This window comes from Prionailurus viverrinus, chromosome D3 (genome assembly GCF_022837055.1).
Source record: "Prionailurus viverrinus isolate Anna chromosome D3, UM_Priviv_1.0, whole genome shotgun sequence".
Lineage (NCBI taxonomy): Eukaryota > Metazoa > Chordata > Mammalia > Carnivora > Felidae > Prionailurus > Prionailurus viverrinus.
The window spans coordinates 2053441-2072680 of record NC_062572.1 but is presented as its reverse complement, the minus strand read 5'-3'; the positions used below and the strand labels follow the sequence as shown (position 1 = coordinate 2072680).

Sequence of the window (19240 nt, the reverse complement as noted above, 5' to 3'; positions counted from 1 at the left end):
CTATTTTTAGGAGAAAAAAATAAATCTCAGCCTACCTTAGAAGCGAGCTGTGCCAAGACTAGGGAGGTTCAGGCTCAGACAACTGCAGTCTACTGTATCAGATTACAAACAGGGGGCCAGAGGGAGGGAGGAGCGGAGGGGGGAGGCGAGGGGGAGGGAGGGACGGAGGGAGGGAGGGAGGGACGGAGAGGGCACCGGTGTCTCAGTGCCGCTTGGATCCGGCCAGAAATGATTCATGAGTTTTCCGCAGGCAGGCAGGTCGGGAGGAAGCCGAGATCGGCCGCCATGAAGCATATATGCCCAGAGCCTACGAAATGTCCGTGTTTCGGCGCGCACTCACGCGCACACACGCATGCACACGCGCACGCACACCCCCAAGATGGCTCTCCCTCCCCGTCAGTCAGTTGTCAGTTTCCTTTTCACGGAGCTGCTGCGGTCAAAAGCTGGGACGGGAGAGCTGGGCAGGGCTGGGGGCCGGTGGTGTTCCCTGGATGGGAGCCACAGCGCGTCTCCCCTGCGGGCGCCCCGGGGGCCCCTGTGCAAGGGCCCAGGGCTGGCCAGCCGCGCTCTGTTCGCCCCCGTGAGGCTGAGACCCAAATGCGGCCGGGAATTAAGCGATTATGTGGAACCACCCAAGCTGCTGGGTGTTTACCCTCTGGTCCAGCTCCCCGCCCCTGAGCCTCCAGGATAAAAAGAGAATAAAATGCTGTGTCCCTTCCTCCTCCCAGAACTTGGAGCTGCTGCATGGATGTACCAGCTCCCTAGCAACACGGGCGTGCAAGAGAGTAAAAGGCGAGGAACGTGCTGGACTTCACACGCGTGTGCACACACGCACACACACACACACTCCCTTCCCAGGATAGAAAGTCCACCATGTGTTATTTAGAGGCGCTGAGGAATTTATCCCAGCAACAGGAGAGCCCTGGCGTCGGGCCCCACGTGCCCTGGTCCCTGCGTGTCCGGGCACCAGGAGGGCGACAGCACGCCCACTGCGCACAGAGACTTCCCCAGAGGACCTCCCTGTTGCTTCCCCGATTAACACACTCACGTTACAGCTTTCACAAAACAGGCTCGTCCCCATGGGCTCCAAATGAGCCACGATGCTCCAAAACTAAATGGCCACGGGGAGACTCCTTCCCAGACGACTTCCCCGGCACGACAGTCCACAGGCTTACCAGAAGCTTCCCTCGGCGGGACTCACCTCTGCTTCCCGAATACGGAGAGCGTCTGGATTTGCCTGCGAGGTGGAGGCTCCTCTCAGAACCGCGTTCTGGAACCCCAGCCCATCTCCGCTGAGCAAGGAGTAGGTACTGGACCACCCAGCACTTCTGTCTCCCTCCCGCGGGCAAGCTGTCACCCGTAATGGTGGCGCGGAGGGGGACCGGCACCTATGTCCACAGTGCTAGTCACGACGACTGGAAAGTGGACACAGCCCGATGGCCGCTGATGGCCAGATGGATCCACAAAACGTGGTCCGTGCAGGGCAATACCCTTCCGCCATCGAAAGGAACGAAGCCTGACACCTGCTACCACATGGATGGGTCTTGTAAACGTGGCACATGTGGTTCTCCAAGCAGACGTCCTGAACAGCAGACCTGCAGCGACAGAAAGCAGACGGGTGGTGTGGTTGCCAGGGGCTGGGAGGAGGCAGGAGGGAGGGCGACAGGGTTTCTTGGGGACGACATTGGGCAGGAGCCACACAGAGGCAGTGTTCACACACACATACCAAACGCCACGGAATTGTTGACTTCGAAACAGTTAATCTGGGGCGCCTGGCTGGCTCCGTCGGTTGAGCGTCCGACTTCGGCTCAGCTCATGATCTCACGGTCCGTGAGTCCGAGCCCCGCGTCAGGCTCTGTGCTGACATCTCAGAGCCCGGAGCCTGCTTCGGATTCTGTGTCTCCCTCTCTCTCTGCCCCTCCCCTGTTCACTCTCTGTCTCAAAAATAAATAAAACATTTAAAAATTTTTAAATATATATATAATATATATATATATTATATATATATATAATAATAATAGGGGCACCTGGGTGGTTCAGTCGGTTGAGCGTCCAACTTCGGCTCAGGTCATGATCTCACGGTCCGTGGGTTCGAGCCCCGCGTCGGGCTCTGTGCTGACAGCTCGGAGCCTGGAGCCCGCTTCGGATTCTGTGTCTCCCTCTCTCTCTGACCCTCCCCTACTCATGCTCTGTGTCTCTCTCTTTCTCTCAATAATAAATAAAGATTTAAAAAAAAAAGACTACAGAATCGTTCCCATAGGATTTCACGCTCGTGGGTTCTGCTCATGCAAGGGTCTCTGTGTGAGCCCATTTCACAGGCTGGGCAAGCTGAGACCAGGAAAGGAAACCATGTCTGCCGGGAGTCACGGTGTCAAATCAGAAAGGGAAGGCAGGGATTCCACCTCTGGACGTCATGTTCTAGTTTGATGAATATCAGGCAGACGTTGCGCATAAGAGGCTGGGAAATGTAACAGACCAGGGGGTTCCACCGGGATGCTCTTGGGTTACTAACAATGAGAAAGAAGCCGTCCCCACTCTGTAAAGGACAAGGACGTGTCCAATGCAGCGACAAGGAGCTACCCAGTTCTGAGAAATGGGCCCCTGGCTCTGAGACCAGCTTCCTTGACGAAATCAGAGAAGCTCATCCTTTCTGTGACCGTCACGGGCCACCCGCCAGCCCTTGACCAGAAGACAGACCGCACAAAGCCGTGGCTGTTAATCGGGCCTCCTCGGCTACTTGAGGCTGCCATAAATAATGTGCTGTGCGGTTATCCAACCACGAATGCAACCAATGTTGCCAGATGTCAGAGACGCACCAGGTGTGGAGCCACAGCAGCCACAGAGGGCTTTCCGGTTGTGCCCACGGAGAAAGCACAACCGGGCAGTTTCCACTTGGGACGGCCGTCTGAGCAAATGTCAGCCGTTTGCCTGCTGCGCGGTTCTGAGGGCTCCGGGTCAAAGCAGAAGAACCGGCCACCGCTAATAGCAGGTACGCACCCACCACGACCACCAGCACCGTGGCGCCTCAGGGCCCTGAACCTCCACCAAGCACAGCGAGTTTTCTGAGGCCAATGCCAAGGCCACCAGCATGTGCGTCCGCTTCAAGCAGCCTCTGGAGGGCTGGTGGTCACCAGGACCTCAGCACTGGGCGGGGACAGACCCTGTCTGGGACAGACCCCACGGCACCCTGTCCGCGTGCAGGGAAGTCAGAACGGCAGGAGGCAGGCGGGACTTGGAGACAGTGTGATGATCCAGGGGGGACACCCAGGCACCCCAGGAACCGGTTGCAAATGAACAGCACAGCAGAGGATGGAACAGACTAGAACAGAACTCTGTGTATGTTCTATAATCAAATCGTACGTTATTTTCCTTACCAGCAAAAATGATTTATGTATTATTATATATATTAACATGTAAAAATCAATAGCTTTCTTACAGAAGAACATCCAGTCAGGAAAGAAATCGGGGCGCCCGGGGGGCTCAGTCGGTTGAGCGTCCAACTTCGGCTCAGGTCGCGATCTCAGTCTGTGGGTTCGAGCCCCGCGTCGGGCTCTGTGCTGACAGCTCAGAGCCTGGAGCCTGCTTCGGATTCTGTGTCTCCCTCTCTCTCTCTGCCCCTCCCATGCTCATGCTCTGTCTCTCAATAATAAATAAATATTAAAAATTTAAAAAACAAAAGACGAAGAAAGAAAAAAATCCCTTTTAAAATGGCAAACAAAGGGGCTCCCAGGTGGCTCAGTCAGTTGAGCACACAACTTCAGCTCAGGTCATGATCTCACGGTTTGTGAGTTTGAGCCCCGCATCAGGCTCTGTGCTGACAGTTTGGAGCCTGGAGCCTGCTTCGGATTCTGTGTCTCCCTCTCTCTCTGCTCCTCCCCCATTCACACTCTGTGTCTCTCTTGGAAATAAACAAACATTTAAAAAAAAGAGCAACGAAGGAGCGCTAGCCTTACCAGACATTAACATATATTATCAGTATATAAATAATGTCCTTGGTCCTGCTGCATGAACAGATCAATCAACAGGACAGGCTTGGATACGTGGATCCAATTACCGATGAGAATTTAACGTACGATAAAGTGGCACTTCTTTTTTTTTTTTTGAGTTTATTTATTTTTGAGAGAGAAAGAGAGAGCGTGCACACTTGCAAGCAGGGGAGGGGTAGAGAGAGGGAGAGAGAGAATCCCAAGCAGGAATTCCACAAACCTTGAGATCGTGACCTGAACTGAAATCAGGAATCGAACACCCAGCTGCCTGAGCCTCCCGGGTGCTGCGTGGCACTTGTAGTCAGTAAGAAAAGACTGGTCCTTCAATAAATGATATTCATAAACCTGGATAATTTTTGAAAATATTCTTATGCAATTTCAAAGTCAATTTCAGCTGAATCAAGTATTGAAACATAAAAAGGGGGAAAAATGAGACCTCCAGGAGAAATCACCAAAAGGGAATTTTAAGCAAAGCAGACACACCAGAGATAAAGGAAGGGAAGCCCCTTTACGTCTGATACGTGGAAATTCAAAACTTCTGCACAGTAAAGAAAAGGCCACGAACAGAATCAAAAGGTAACTTACACAGTGGGATGAAATACTTGCGACACAAGTTGCAGACTCGGGTGTGGGTCCGGGTTTTGTGGGGCCTGCAGTTCACTCCACGTGGGGAGCCCTGTCTAAGAAAAACAAAAACAAAATGAAAAAGAAAAAATCCGGGGGCGCCTGGGTGGCTCAGCCGGTTAAGCGTCCGACTTTGGCTCAGGTCACGATCTCACGGTCCGTGAGTTCGAGCCCCGCGTCGGGCTCTGTGCTGACAGTTCAGAGCCTGGAGCCTGCTTCAGATTCTGTCTCCCCCTCTGTCTCTGCCCCTCCCCCGTTCATGCTCTCTCTCTGTCTCAAAAATAAATAAACGTTAAAAAAAAAAGTGTTTAGGGGCACCTGGGTGGCTCAGTCGGTTAAGCGTACGACTTCAGCTCAGGTCACGATCTCGCGGTCTGCGAGTTCGAGCCCCGCGTCGGGCTCTGGGCTGACAGCTCAGAGCCTGGAGCCTGCTTCCGATTCTGTGTCTCCCTCTCTCTCTGACCCTCCCCCGTTCATGCTCTGTCTCTGTCCCAAAAATAAATAAACGTTAAAAAAAATTTAAAAAAAAAAAAAAAAGAAAAAGAAAAAATCCGACGCAAAACGGCACAAACACGATTACTTACAAAGAATGAGAAAATGAACTGCAACAAATTCTACACTTTAAAAAGCTAACAGATCCTGCAAACATCACAAGATCCACAAAAAAGGCATTGTGGGTTTTTTTTAACTTTTTTTAACCTTTACTCATTTTTTTTTACATTTTATTTATTTTTGATAGAGAGACAGAGCACCAGTGGGGGAGGGGCAGAGAGAGACAGAGACACAGAATCCGAAGGAGGCTCCAGGCTCCGAGCTGTCAGCACAAAGCCCGACGCGGGGCTCGAACTCACAAACCCTGAGATCACGACCTGAGCCGAAGTCAGATGCTCAACCGACTGAGCCACCCAGGTGCCCCAACCTTTATTCATTTTTTGAGAGACAGAGAGACAGAGCGTGAGCAGGGGAGGGGCAGAGAGAGAGGGACACACAGAATCCGAAGCGGGTTCCAGGCTCCAAGCTGTCAGCACAGAGCCCAACGCGGGGCTCGAACTCCCGATCATGACCCAAGTCGAAGTCGGATGCTTAACTGAGCCACACATGCGCTCCTGGCATTGTGTTTTTTTAACTAACTGACACACTTCCGTAACATATATGTATTTTTTATTTTAGCTGCAGGGCACCTGGATGGCACAGTTGGTTAAACATCCAACTCTTGATCTTGGTTCAGGTCGTGATCTCACAGTTCGTGGGTTCGAGCCCCACGTTGGGCTCTGTGCTGACAGCTCGCAGCCTGGAGCCTGCTTCAGACTCTGTGTCCCCATCTCTCTCTGCCCCTGACCCACTTGCATTCTGTCTCTGTCTCTCTCAAAACTAAATAAACATTAAAAATTTTTTATTTTATTTTTTTTTAATTTTTTTTTAATGTTTATTTATTTTTGAGACAGAGAGAGACAGGGCATGAAAGGGGGAGGGTCAGAGAGAGAGAGACACAGAATCCAAAGCAGGCTCCAGGTTCTGAGCTGTCAGCACAGAGCCCAACGCGGGGCTCAAACTCATGAACTGTGAGATCGTGACCTGAGCCGAAGTCGGATGCTTAACCGACTGAGCCACCCAGGTGTCCCAACATTAAAAAAAATTTTAGAATAATCGATAAAATTTTGTTCTTTTAAATATTGGTAGTTTTCTTTAACAAATTTCTTTCACATAAAATTACAATAAACATACTTGGGTGTGTGAACACAAGTTCCAGGTACTAGAATTCTGAGAGATTCTATTTGATTTGATTACCAGCAAAAAAGTCAATTAGGTTTCTGATGGATCATGTCTGTGTTTGCTAGATTATCAGGGATAATGTTCCTGCAGAAGGAATTCCCGGTCGGCCACACGTGGATTAGAACGGCATCGTGGAAAAGTTTTACTTTGGAGGGCTGCCGGGGTTTTTCCACGGACCGGCTTCTGCCTCCACCCACTTCAGACCTCTCTCCTCACCCACTAGCACGTGATCCTAGTGCCAAATTCCACGAGATGCGTGGATATGTGTCCAGATCGTGGTACGGCCTTTGGCCATGCAGGACCGAGAAGGGGAATTCAGCACAGAAAAGAGTGAAGTCTTACAGGAAGCCATCCCTTTTCAAAATGGCTAGCGGTGATCTTTGTACCCACAAGTGACAGAAAGCCCCCTAAACACATCCCGCGTCATCCAAGTTCAACGTAACCCGAGCGGAACCGCCTCTTGGCCGGATCTCAAGACTGCCCACCGCCCGCCAGAACAGGAGCAAGGTACAATCCTCTTGGAAGAGTGCAGTGACAATAACTTACTGGGGTGAATCCTTTCCGGGGTCCTGTGAGGGTTTATACAAGTGAGAGTCTCTGAAAACTTCATCGGTTTCATGATAAATCTGCCTCTTGACAAACTAAAGACTAAACTGCTTAATATATAAAGAGCTCTTACAAATCAATGAGACCAACAATCCAACACAAAGATTGGAAAAGGACATCAATGCACAGCAACCCCAATAAAAAAATGAGGTGCTGTTACAACACAATGTCCAATACATATTAAGTGAAACAAAGAAGAAAAAAAAACCCACCCCAAATACTGTCAGGGGCACCTGGGTGGCTCAGTCGGTTAAGCATCCGACTTCAGCTCAGGTCATGATCTCACAGTTCGTGAGTTCGAGCTCCGCGTCGGGCTCTGTGCTGACAGTTCGGAGCCTGGAGCCTGCTTCGGATTCTGTGTCTCCCTCTTTCTCTGCCCCTGCCCCACTCAGGCTCTGTCTTTCTTTAAAAAAAATAAACATTAAAAAATTTTTTAAAAAAAGACTGTGTGTATGTGTTCCCTTGTTTGCATATAAAACAGGAATGCTTCATGTTTCAGGAAGTTCACGCACAATGGTAACAGTGGTGGCCTCTTGAGAGAGGGGCAAAGGACCTAAGAGCTTGAGTGTTCGAGATCCCATTTCCTTTGGCACAGTGTGAATTTTTCACACTAGGTTGGTACCTAGGTTTGAGTTGAAACCGGCCCTGGGGGTCTGGAACCTCAGACGGCCCCTCTCCCCCTGCAGCCAGCGTCGGGAAGGTGGGCACCAGCGTGGCAGGTGGGAGGCCCGTGGTCCCTGCAACCACAGCCCTGGGCCCACCTCACCAGCCGCTCTTGGGGGCAGGCCTCTGGCCCAGCGGCCCCTCCTGCGTTAGGGAAGGCACGGTCCCCCAGGGCGTGGTGGCAGGTCAGCAACTCAGGGCCGGGAGAGCCACCCTGGCTGCGGGGCGGACCCCAGGGCCTGAAACTCTGTCCTGGGCCCTGGTCCCAGCACCTGCTCCGAGCCACGGACTGAACAGGCAGCCAGAGAGGATAGTATCTCCGCACCCTCGGCGTCCACCTGAGTGAGGACCATGCTGGTCTCACCACCTCAGTGTGTTCACCGCAGGTATTACACAGTCAGGAGGCCTTTTCCGGTGCTCGCTGCCCTGGCCGTGGTGGCAAACGGGCCAGTTCCAGCATCTGGTCCAACCTGCCGGAGCCCAGCCGCCTGGCGCGTCAACAGGAGCAGCGCCCGGTCCACAGCCGCTGAGAGTCGTTGACGGCATCTGGATCATCTCCAAAAGTTTATAGAAAGAGCGACTTGAAGCCCACCAAGCACAGCACTGGCGAGCCCTCCAGGGGACGGACCGGGGACATTTCAGGCCGTCTTGGGCAGCACCGAATCATTTCAGCTCCGCCTTGTCTGCTCACGTGAAAACAAAAACCAAAAAGCAAAAACAAACAAACAAGCGTTGAGACTATTTCACCCAACAGCCCACGGGCTGGAGGAGAGACTTCGTGACAGGTGTTTTTAGCTGGTTGGGAAACTTCCACCAGGAATTTCAAGTCCGCATGCGTCTTGCCAAGTGCAGAGACGGTCCCGGACGTGAAAGCAACATCAGCTCGCCCAGCAAACCGGGAAACCCAGCAAGCTAACATCAAACGGGCTAACTGTTCCTAGACGCGGCTTCGGAGAACAGCGTAAGACTTAAATCAGGGTTTGCCAGTCAGATGCCCCCGGGGACCGACCAAGGGAACGAATGAGGGCAACAGCCTGAGGGTGAGAACCTAGGTCCCTCCAGGGGGCTCTTCCCTTATGACTTTTAAGGCCACGTCACTTGCCACGTAATTCTGCCGTGACAAAAATGGTGGGAGGACACCAGGGGTGTGTGCAGGGGGTGCCGAGGGTATGGGTGTGCGGGGGCCGCCAGGACTAAGTACCCCGGGCTGAGGGCTTGGACAACAGAGCTCTGCTCTCGGTTCTGGAGGCAGGTGGAGAGCAGGGTCTCAGCAGGGCTGCGGTCCTGAGGTCCTGAGGCCCCCTCCCCACATCCTCACTTGGTGGTCTTCCCCCGCCTCCCCGTGTGTCTGTCAGATCTGAGCAGCACACTTGTCACCCTGGATCAGGGTTCTGAGGGACTGAGGGTTAGGACGTCGACATGTGAATGTGGGGGGGACACAATTCTAGAAGCCCACCACGGTGGGGCACCGGCAGTTGGCCGGAGTGGGGAGGGGCATCAGCCACACCCCAGATGTGGGGAGCAGGTGGACAGGGCCCCCCGGCGAGGACACGGCTGCTCCCCGAGTTCTGGTGGAGAGGAGTCTTCCCTTCTGGACGCCCCCGGCTCTCCTGAGAAAGCACGTTTCCTTGCGAGAAGAGCCTGTGGTTGGCTTTTTAATGGAATCAACTCAGCCTTTTCTGGATTATTCCAATAACTCGAAAATCAAAGCCACAGAACGTGAAAACGAAGCAGCATTTAAAAATGAGCTTCCGAGAGGCTGCACCACTTGGCACTCTGGACAACAGTGTGGACGGTCCTCAAAAAATCAAAACCAGAACTACCCTGCGACCCAGCAATGGCACTACTAGGCATTTATGCAACGGATACAGAAATGCTGGTTCGAAGGGGCACACGCACCCCAACGTTTTCAGCAGCGCTATCGACAACAGCCCAAGTATGGAAAGAGCCCAAATGTCCATCGGCTGACGAATGGATAAGGAAGATGTGGTTTATAAATACAACAGAGTATTACTCGGCAATGAAAAAGAATGCAACCTCGCCGTTTGCAACAACACGGATGAAACTAGAGGGTATTACGCTAAGCGAAATTAGTCAGGCAGAGAAAGACATATCATACGATTTCACTGGTATGTGGAATTTAAGAAACACAACGCATGAACATAGGGGAAGGGAAGGAAAAATAAGAGAAAAACAGAGCGGGAGGCAAACCCTAAGAGACTCTTAGAGAGAACAAACTGAGGGCTGCTGGGGGGGCGGGGAATGGGCTAGATGGGGGATGGGCATTAGGAGAGCACCTGTTGGGATGAGCACTGGCTGTAGAAGAGAATCACTGGGCTCTGCTCCTGAAGCCAAGACTACACTGTATGTTAACTAACTTGAATTTAAGTTTTTTAAAAAAAAGGAGGAGAACCCCGCTCTTAGCAGAGCATGGCGGACGTACCTGACGGATGATAACCTCACGCTAATCCCATGGTGCAAATGTTCCCCAAACCTCCCTCCCTGCGAAATAAACCAACAGACTGTCCCCAGCCAGCACTCAAGCCTCCTGTTCCCAAGACACAGCTCACACGCCTTCCCCTCAGCTGCCTTCTTTCCGGTGCCGGTCCCCAAACAGCTTGCAGTTAGAAGCCTGGGCTCTGGAACGACCCAGAAGCGGCCGCCGGCACAGCACCGCGGTCCAGAGCCGGCCTGTGCTGCAGAACCAAACACTAAACAGATTAAGTTCACGACTACATCCTTCCGAGGCCAGCAGGCTCCCCAGAGTGTGACAAAGCTTCCGTTCCTGGAACGTGGCTAATTGGAGCACCAAATATGAACATCCTGGTTTGGTGAATTTTCCATCTGGGATTTAGCATTCTCGGCCTAAGAGATAGGAGGAATTCTAGAAAGGGGTCCTCTAACTGTCAAGATTTCACTGAAGGGTGGGAAATAAATACGTTTTCAGGGTCAAGCAGAACCCATCGATGTGGGAAGGAGTGTTCAAGCCCCACCAAAAATAATCCAGATTAATTTCAAACTGTGCAAAGCAAATAAAGCCCACGTTTGATCTCTTGTTGGGGTCCTTCCTCTTGACAGTCTTGAGGAGAAAACCTCTTCACAGAGCCAGAGGGGACTGGGCTGTTGTGACCTCAACACCTTGGAAATTATATACCGGCCTACTGCACCATCCAACTAGTCCTTTGAAAAATCTACGCACTGAGAACTGGGACCCTAAAGTTTCTAGGTCAGACTCTCTAAGAGTAGGAAAATCACCCATAAGAGAAAACTCCTGGCTTTCGGGGGTGGACCAGTTGATGGTATAAGGTGCAGGTCAACCAACCATGCCCCACGGGCTAAATCTGGCCCACCACTTGTTTTTGTAAATAAAGTTTTATTGGAACGCTACCACAACCATTTGTTTACATATGTCCGCGGCGGCTTCCACGCCGTCATGGCAAGGCTGAAGACTTGTGACAGAGACTGTGTGGCCGACACAGCCTCAAACGTTTCCTGTTTGACCCTTGACAGAAAAAGTTCTGGGGCAGCTGGTTGGCTCACCAGGTTAATCTCAGGGTCGTGAGGTCAAGCCCCACTGGGGCGTAGAGGCTACTTAAAAGAAGAAAAGAAAAGAAAGAAGAAAAAGTTTGCTATTCCCTGGGCGAAGGTTTCCAAATGTTTTGATAGAATATCCCTCCCCACAAAAGAAATTATGGGTGAGTATCACCCTAACGTATGGGTGAGACACAAATTACTCCCTACTTGCAAAGGGTAGGACAGTAAGGGTGGAGAGCCTCTGGCAGAAACCACCTTGACCAGGCAGCCAAAGTAACATCCCCAGAAGCAGGACAGACCGAAACCACGTGCCTCTTGGCACGATGGCCTCCGAAGAGCTCGCATCACTGCCGCAGGAGCCACGCCAAAAAGGCATCACCAAATCCGCGCTGAGGAGACATCGGGCAAAACCCCAACCAAGGGACGGTCTACAGGACTGAGCCGTACTCCTCACAAACATCAAGGTCACAGGAGACGAGGAGGGGCTGGGGTCCGTTCCGGATTGAAGGAGACACATGAGAGCCTGAAGCGTGGGTCCCACGTCGGGGCTGGACCGGGAACACAGTAGCATCGCAGGACATTCTCGGGCAATCGATCAAATTAGAACACGGACTGCAGACCGGGTAACATTTTTCACCCGTGTTAAATTTTCAGATTTCGATCACTGTACTGTGATTGTGTGAGAAAACGTCCTCGTTCCCAGAAAAATAAATGTTCAGGAATAAAGGGTCGAAGTAGCTGCAGTCTACGTTCAAGTAGATGGTTCTGGGGGCAAATGTCTCCCTCCCCCGTCTCCCTACGCGTGGATAGACAGTAGTCGGGTAGGGAGGCTAAATGGTAAGGAAACTGGGGCAAATTACAAACAATTGATGAATCAGGGTAAAGACCATTAAACAAAGAAGTTCTTGCTGTGCATGTGAAATCATGTCGCCATAACAGGTTTTTAAATGCTAAAATAGAAGAAAAAATACAAAAAAAAAAAACCCACAAAAATACAAAATACAAAAATCCCGACATCACCGCGAGGACAGAGCTCCTGTCTTGGAATCACTGCTGGTGGCCCCAGCTGTCGGGTTTAAGGACAGGCCAGTCACGCAAAGGGGCTCGGCCCGGAGGCTCTCGTTCCCCACGCCGAGCGCCGATTCCCGGGTGCCCCGGCCCAGCATCCTTGCGCTACACGGCTGGGCTTCTCCGCGGAGCTCAGGACCTCGGGTCTGGTGGGAAGTCGCCTGGAGCAGCTGCCTTCTTCCCCAGGTAGCGCTCCCAAAACAAGCAAGGGGAGACGCTCAGGGGTGTGCAAAGTTCGGCTAGTGTGGCACATACCGCGAATCCTTTCTGCTATCCATTCACCCTTTTCTCTGTGTAAGTAGGACATTGATTAATTTAGGGTGGCGATATACCCAGACTGTTGGAGCTAGAGGAGGCTGAGTTATGTGATTCTGGCCAATGAGCTGTAAGCACAAGTCGGACAGGTGTCAAGAAGGAGGCGTTCTGGGAAGTTCTTTGCTTTCCTGACGAAGGGAGACAGATGAAGTCAGTGTTATCCCTCATTCTCCTATTTCCTGTCCTCAATACGGATGCAATGGCTGGAGCTGTGGCAGCCATATTGCAATTATGACAGAAAGGCCAAGAGAACCACGATGATAGCCCCGATATCCTTGACCCATTAAATCATGGCCAGAAGCTGCTACATTCAAACGTCTCCTCACGTGAGAAAAATAAAGCCTGATTTGTTTAAGAGACTGTTAGCGGAGCACTGTTTTTGTCAAACCCATTTTGAATTCATATAACAGTATTTTTTTTTCCTTTTTTATTATGTGATCGCAATCACTGCATTATATTCTCCTAGGGCTCCTTCCTGCTCTCCCTGCCGCAAGAAGATAACTTTCAGCTAAACTGTGGACTAATTCTTAAGTCTTCGTTCCTACTTTCCTTCCCCAAACTGAACATTTCCCACTTCTGCTTAATTATTGATATGCTGCAGATATAATTAAGATGCGACCCTGGCATAAAGTATATTTAAAACCCTAGCGAGGGTTTCCATGACACTGATAAATAAAAAATGAGCTATTCGAGCCCGTCTCCCCTGACAGCCCAGCTGCTCTCGCACACGCAGAGACCTCTCCCGTCCGGTCCGTCTGTCCAGCCGGCTGATAGGACTGGAGGAAAGATCGCACTCAGAAAAGTTAGGAGCCCAAGGCTCTGTGGGGGATAACAAGAGTTCACGTCAACCGAGAGGCTGTCAACACAGACGCGAAGAAGGAAGACTGCTGTTTCCAGAAGCAGATTCTCCGTGGCCTGAGTCACCACGGGGCGCGGACAATACCGCGTGACCCAGGAACAAGAGTAACCAAAACACACGAGGCTGGGACGGAGCCCGAGGACTCCTGGGAGCAGAAACCGTGAAGGGCAGCGGGGACGCCCGAGGGGGCCCCACGAGGGAACGTCGGCGCAAATGTGTCTCCTGCAACGGCTGGTTTCTCGTGGGTCAAAAATTCTAGCCCCGGAGGGGGTTCATCTGGGTTAAGACCTTACGACCCCCGAAAGCCCGAATCATTGGGAATTTGTCTAGACAGATTACAGGAGAGGGATCTCAGGAACTCGCCAGTGCTCTCATCACAGAAGGCACAGAGCCGACCACGGAGGAACGGGGCACAGGATGGTACGTTCCGGTAAAAGTGGGAAAACACTGCTGTACCAGGTGGAGGAGGTTTCATCGCACAGACTCCCGTGGCGTCAGCGGGACAGGCGTCACTGGCAGAGGTCTGGGGCCTGGGTGGGGGTTATGGGAACAGCCCGCACCTAAGAGAGCCTGGGGGGCGCCAGGGGGGGATGCCGGGGGGACGCCAGGGGGGACGCCAGGGGGGGATGCCGGGGGGACGCCAGGGGGGACGCCAGGGGGGACACCAGGGGGTGCCAGGGTTTCGTCAGGGGGGACACCAGGGGGGCGCCAGGGGGGACACTAGGGGGGTGCCAGGGGGACGCCAGGGGGGATGCCAGGGGGGGCGCCAGGGGGACGCCGGGGGGACACCAAGGGGACACCAGGGGGGACACCAGGGGGTGCCAGGGTTTCGTCAGGGGGGACACCAGGGGGGCACCAGGGGGGACACTAGGGGGGTGCCAGGGGGACGCCAGGGGGGATGCCAGGGGGGCGCCAGGGGGACACCGGGGGGACACCAGGGGGACACCAGGGGGGACACCAGGGGGTGCCAGGGGGACGCCAGGGGGGACGCCAGGGGGGCGCCAGGGGGGCGCCAGGGGGACGCCGGGGGGACGCCAGGGGAGCGGGGCCTCCCTGACAGTGACCTTTGCAGCATCAGGGGTATGACCGGGTCAGATGCGTGAAAGGTGTTCACACACCTGAGCTCCGTCCTTTGCATCCTCGGTGCGGTCACAAGAGGATCATGCCCTTGACAGCAGCTCTGCCTTCGGCCCACGCCCCCGAGCGACACAGGTGGAGAGACCCTCCCTGGACCCCGAGGGTGCAGCAGAGCTCTCCCTGGGCGGCCAGGCCACGCCGCTGACCTGCACTTGGCCTCCACACGCCCACCCCCCCATCTGAGAGTCGACGTGGAACCCCCTCCGCCCCCGGTCTGTGACAGTCGCCATTGGCGGCCGCTGACCGGCCGCTGTCCCTCGCCTGAGCTGGACCGCCCGCGCCGTACAGGGGGGCAAAGACGTCTACGCTCTGTCCTCGGGAACAGCAGCCCTCCTCGGTGCCTCTGAGTCCCGGTGCCTGTGGACCGGCAGAAAGTCACTCTGTGGGGACGCTGGGGACTTCACGCTTCGCACGGTGACTTCCCAGGGCGTGCTGTCACACTTACATAAACTGAACACCCGCGTGCCACCCAATGGGAGCTGACGCGGCAGCGAGCTGCTTCCCGGACGGCCGCATACACGGGGCGCCCACTGCGGCCCCGGGGACCTCGGCCTCCAGGTGGTCGGGTCGTCCTCTTTCCTGAGCTGGGACGGACGCCTCCAGAGCACATCCAGACGCGTGGTCTCAGCTCCTTTATCTGGAGTCAGGGACTCTCAGATTGTCGGGTTTTTCAGCCCCATCAAATGCCCACACCACCGCATAGATGCCGTTTACTCACCGTCTCAACAATCCCTTCCCGGAACAGTCAGAAACTCTGCGCCAAAGTGCCCCCCAGACCTATTTCCTATCATTTTTCACGGGAAAAGGTATTACAGGTTACACGTCAACCCGGACGCCCCAACTGGGTTCCCACCACGTCACTCAGAAACAACAGAAATCCTGCCGGGACGTACCAAGCTGTCACGTTAGCAAAACCTCATCAAACATCACTCCCGTCGGACAAGTCGTGTAATTCTTGTAACGGCTGCTTTGAAGGACGTGCCTCTGGGATGTCGGAGATGCTCGGCCCTTTCGCTGACACGGGGCAGCCTTTCCAAAACACCCACTTCGAGGTTCTGCCCACTGACCTCTCAGTGCAATTTGAGACTGTGTTCACTTATTTTTCTCAAAATGTTGTCTTGAATTTGGGGGGGATCCAAAATTTACATTTTCTTGTTAAATACATATCTAAGAAATGATATATTTATGTCGTATACTTAGATACAAAATAAAGTTTGGCAGGACGCCTGGGTGGCTCAGTCGGTTAAGCAGCCGACTTAGGCTCAGGTGATGATCTCGCGGTCCGTGAGTTCGAGCCCGTGTCGGGCTCTGTGCTGACAGCTCGGAGCCTGGAACCTGCTTCGGATTCTGTGTCTCTCTCTCTCTGTCTCTGCCCCTCCCCCGCTCGCACTCTGTCTCTCTCTCAAAATACATAAATAGTTTTAAAAGGGGGGCATCTTCTCGCACAAAACGGAAATACTCACAGGACCTAACACAGCACTGTTGTGCAAGCTCCGCACAGTATACACCTGCCTTTCTCACAAGAGGAGAAGCACCAGCTAAACACCCTCCATGACTCGGCAGAACACGTGCTGTGCTCGGGCCAGCGCTCCGTGCAGATCTGTCCCGTGTGTGTGTGTGTGCATGTCGGTTCCGGGTCCACACGTGGTTTCCCACGGCACGTGACTGAGCTGGCGCTCCTCCAGCCGGGCCCCTCCTCCAGGCTGACAGGCCCACAGCACGAGGGAGGAATAATCACGGAGTTAACCGGCGAGGTTTTCAACGTGCTTATTACAGCGGCAAGAGCTGACCTATCCTCACTGATTCCACGGGCAATAAATTCTAGCTTTGGGGAACCCCCTTCCGCCTCGACAGGATTCCGTTCCTCGTCTGTGTGCAGGGGTGACGACACCGTGCCTGCCCGCCGGGAACGGGACGCACTCGCGTGGGAAGCTCACGGCACGGCCGGCCTTCCGCAAGTGATGGTGCATCATCGCCGTCATTGCAAAGGTATTCAGCGAACGCTTCTAGAATCTAGCTGAACCAGATGTATCTACGCTCATTAATGGAGAAGAAATCTGTCCCATTTCTTCCCAGAGGCCGGACCCATAGGTCTCGGGGTCCTGCTTCCAGCTCTGACCGCACCTGCCGACCGCTATGACTGTTACTATTACCGCTCCTTGGGTGTCCTCTCCGGGTGAAGGCTTAGACCAACAAGGTCCGCTTGTGGTTCTCCCGGGTCCGTCTCCCTTCCCCTTGGAAATAAAAAATCGTGAGCAACACTCACCACTGTTTATGTCCACGAACCACTGCTCTGCCCCACCATGAGTTCCCTTTTCCGCTGTTTCACACCTGCCTCAGATTATCTGATTTTTTTAGGTTTATTTATTTACTTGGTGGGGAGGGAGGCAGAGAGAGAGAGCAAGACAGGGAGAGAGAGAGAGAATCCCAAGCAGGCTCCGCGGTCAGCACAGAGCCCGACACGGGGCTCGAACCCACCAACCTCGAGATCATGACCTGAGCTGAAATCAAGAGTCAGACGCTTAACTGACTGAGCCCCCACCCCCGGCGCCCCAAGATTGTCTGATTTTTAAAGGTGAGGGTTTATAAAACCTGAGGCATGCGCAGGTGCGCGTGAGGGTAGGAGTTGGCCCTTGCCAGCTGCATTTCCCCGTGTCGGCCCCACCCCCGGCTCTGCCCGCATCACCGGGACCTGGGACTGGTCCTCACCACCGGGCTCCGCACACCATCCCACCGGCCACTGTCACAGCTGGAGACCCTCACAACCCTCTGGTGCCACCTGCCGGTTCCCCTCCCGTCTTGCCGAAGCTTCCTTAACTCGAGAGAAAAAAAACCAAACGAAGCCTGGGCTGCTTGCCTCTCTCTTACCTCAATTCTGGGAGGGAGGGACGGCATCCGATTCCTGACGTGGCGCGTGAATGTGCACCTGCTGCAGAAAACACGAACAAGCCCAAAGATAAACGGTACTGTGACCTCCTGCCCCCAGACAGCCCCATTTTGAAATAATTACTGTTCCTGGTTTTGGCACCTACCGTTCCAATGTGTCCCGTGTATTATTATTTTATTACGTGTGTTCTCTTAAATGTATTCTCTTATTTTCTACAACCTGTAACATTAGAGGAAGATCCTTGTTACTTTCTTTCTCCTGGATTCTGTTCTGTAACCAGGTTTGTCCTACTTAACACTCACTCGCTACGTAAGCTTCCCTTTCCAGTCCTGGCGTTTGAACACGGTCCTCATAGAGCCATCCCGGAACATCGCCGAGCCTGCGGTGGACACTCCTGGACGTAAACACGGCTGTATATCCTTCCTGATTTCACCACAACGCGTCCCTAGGAACAAACCCCTGGGTCAACTGACACGGGCGTTTCTACGGCTCTTGACTTACTTTGCCAAACTCTTCGCAGGGCGCATCTGTTTGCATCCACGAGCGACGCCTCTTCCCCAACATCCTCGCCAACGTTTGGCACCATCGTTTTTCAAAAACTGCAGCCAGTCTGGTCAGAAACGGTGCTGCTTTGCGTTCATCTGTTGGGGGCCTTGTACACCCCAGCCACGGGCAGGCGTGCAGACTTGGGCAAGCCGCCGAAACGATCTGTGCCTCAGTCCCCTCATCTGTAAAACAGGAGGACAGCCTCACGGGTTTGTGTGAGCCTGAGACGGGTCCGTGCGCGGAAAGCCCGAGAGCAGGGCCGCGTATGTGGCACCGGGTGGATGTCCGCCCTGCCCAGCGGCCCTCGGCCAGGAGTGAGGCGTGCGCGCTCTCAGCACGCGGCTCAGCTGGGCTCCTTCCGTTACCCTGGCCCACAGCAGCAATCCTGAAACAGCGTCACGTACTTGCGAGCAACACTGGGTCCCGGGACATTTACCGTTAGGGACACTGGATCGAAACTGGACCCAGTGGACCGGAAAAGATTTTAGGATGCTGACACGAGCCAGTACCTTTCAATTGTGTGGCATTTTAGAATCCGAAAAGATGTTTTTGATCAAAAATAATAATAGGGGCACGTGGGTGACTCGGTCGGTTAAGCGTCTGACTCTTGGTTTTGGCTCAGGGCCTGATCTCATGGTTCATGAGTTCGAGCCCCATGTCTGGCTCTTTGCTGATAGCACGGAGCCTGCCTGGGATTCTCTCTCCCTCTCTCTCCTTGCCCCTCCCCTGCTCTCTCTCTCTCAAAATAAATAAAGCTTATTTTTTAATTCTTTTTAATGTTTTTATTTATTTTTGAGACAGAGACAGACAGAGCATGAGCAGGGGAGGGGCAGAGAGAGGGAGACACAGAACCCGAGGCAGGCTCTAGGCCTCGAGCCCGACGCGGGGCTCAAACTCATGGACTGTGAGATCATGACCTGAGCCGAAGTCGGACGCTTAACCGACTGAGCCACCAGGCGCCCCAGCTTTTTTTTAAATAATAATAAGATGAATTCACAGATGGACGGTGGGATGGCTAGGTAGGTAAATTATGCCAAAGCAAACATAGCGACGTGCTCAGTGTAGAATCTGGACGGCGGGCACATCTCTGTTCGTGTACAATCCTTTCACGTGTTTTACATGTTTGAAAGTTGCCATGAAGAGGGTAGACCCGAGCCGCTTTGCTACACTGTTTCATTTCTTTGCTCTGATTCTGAACGCGGGCATCAGGCCGCCTTGCCCTTTATGAATCCGCTTCCTCCA

The 19240-nt window shown here is 53.4% G+C and overlaps 1 protein-coding gene across 1 annotated transcript in view; it reads right to left on the bottom strand.

Moving 5' to 3' along the window:
- Nucleotides 1-1353: 1353 nt before the first annotated feature.
- Nucleotides 1354-19240, bottom strand: part of LOC125149319 (uncharacterized) — a 42182-nt gene continuing 24295 nt past the window's right edge. The window contains exons 3-4 of the mRNA XM_047828194.1: nucleotides 4572-4666; nucleotides 1354-1595 (exon numbers count right to left, since the gene is read on the bottom strand). Coding sequence (XP_047684150.1) covers nucleotides 1354-1595; nucleotides 4572-4666 — 337 coding nt within the window. The remainder of the gene's footprint in view (nucleotides 1596-4571; nucleotides 4667-19240) is intronic.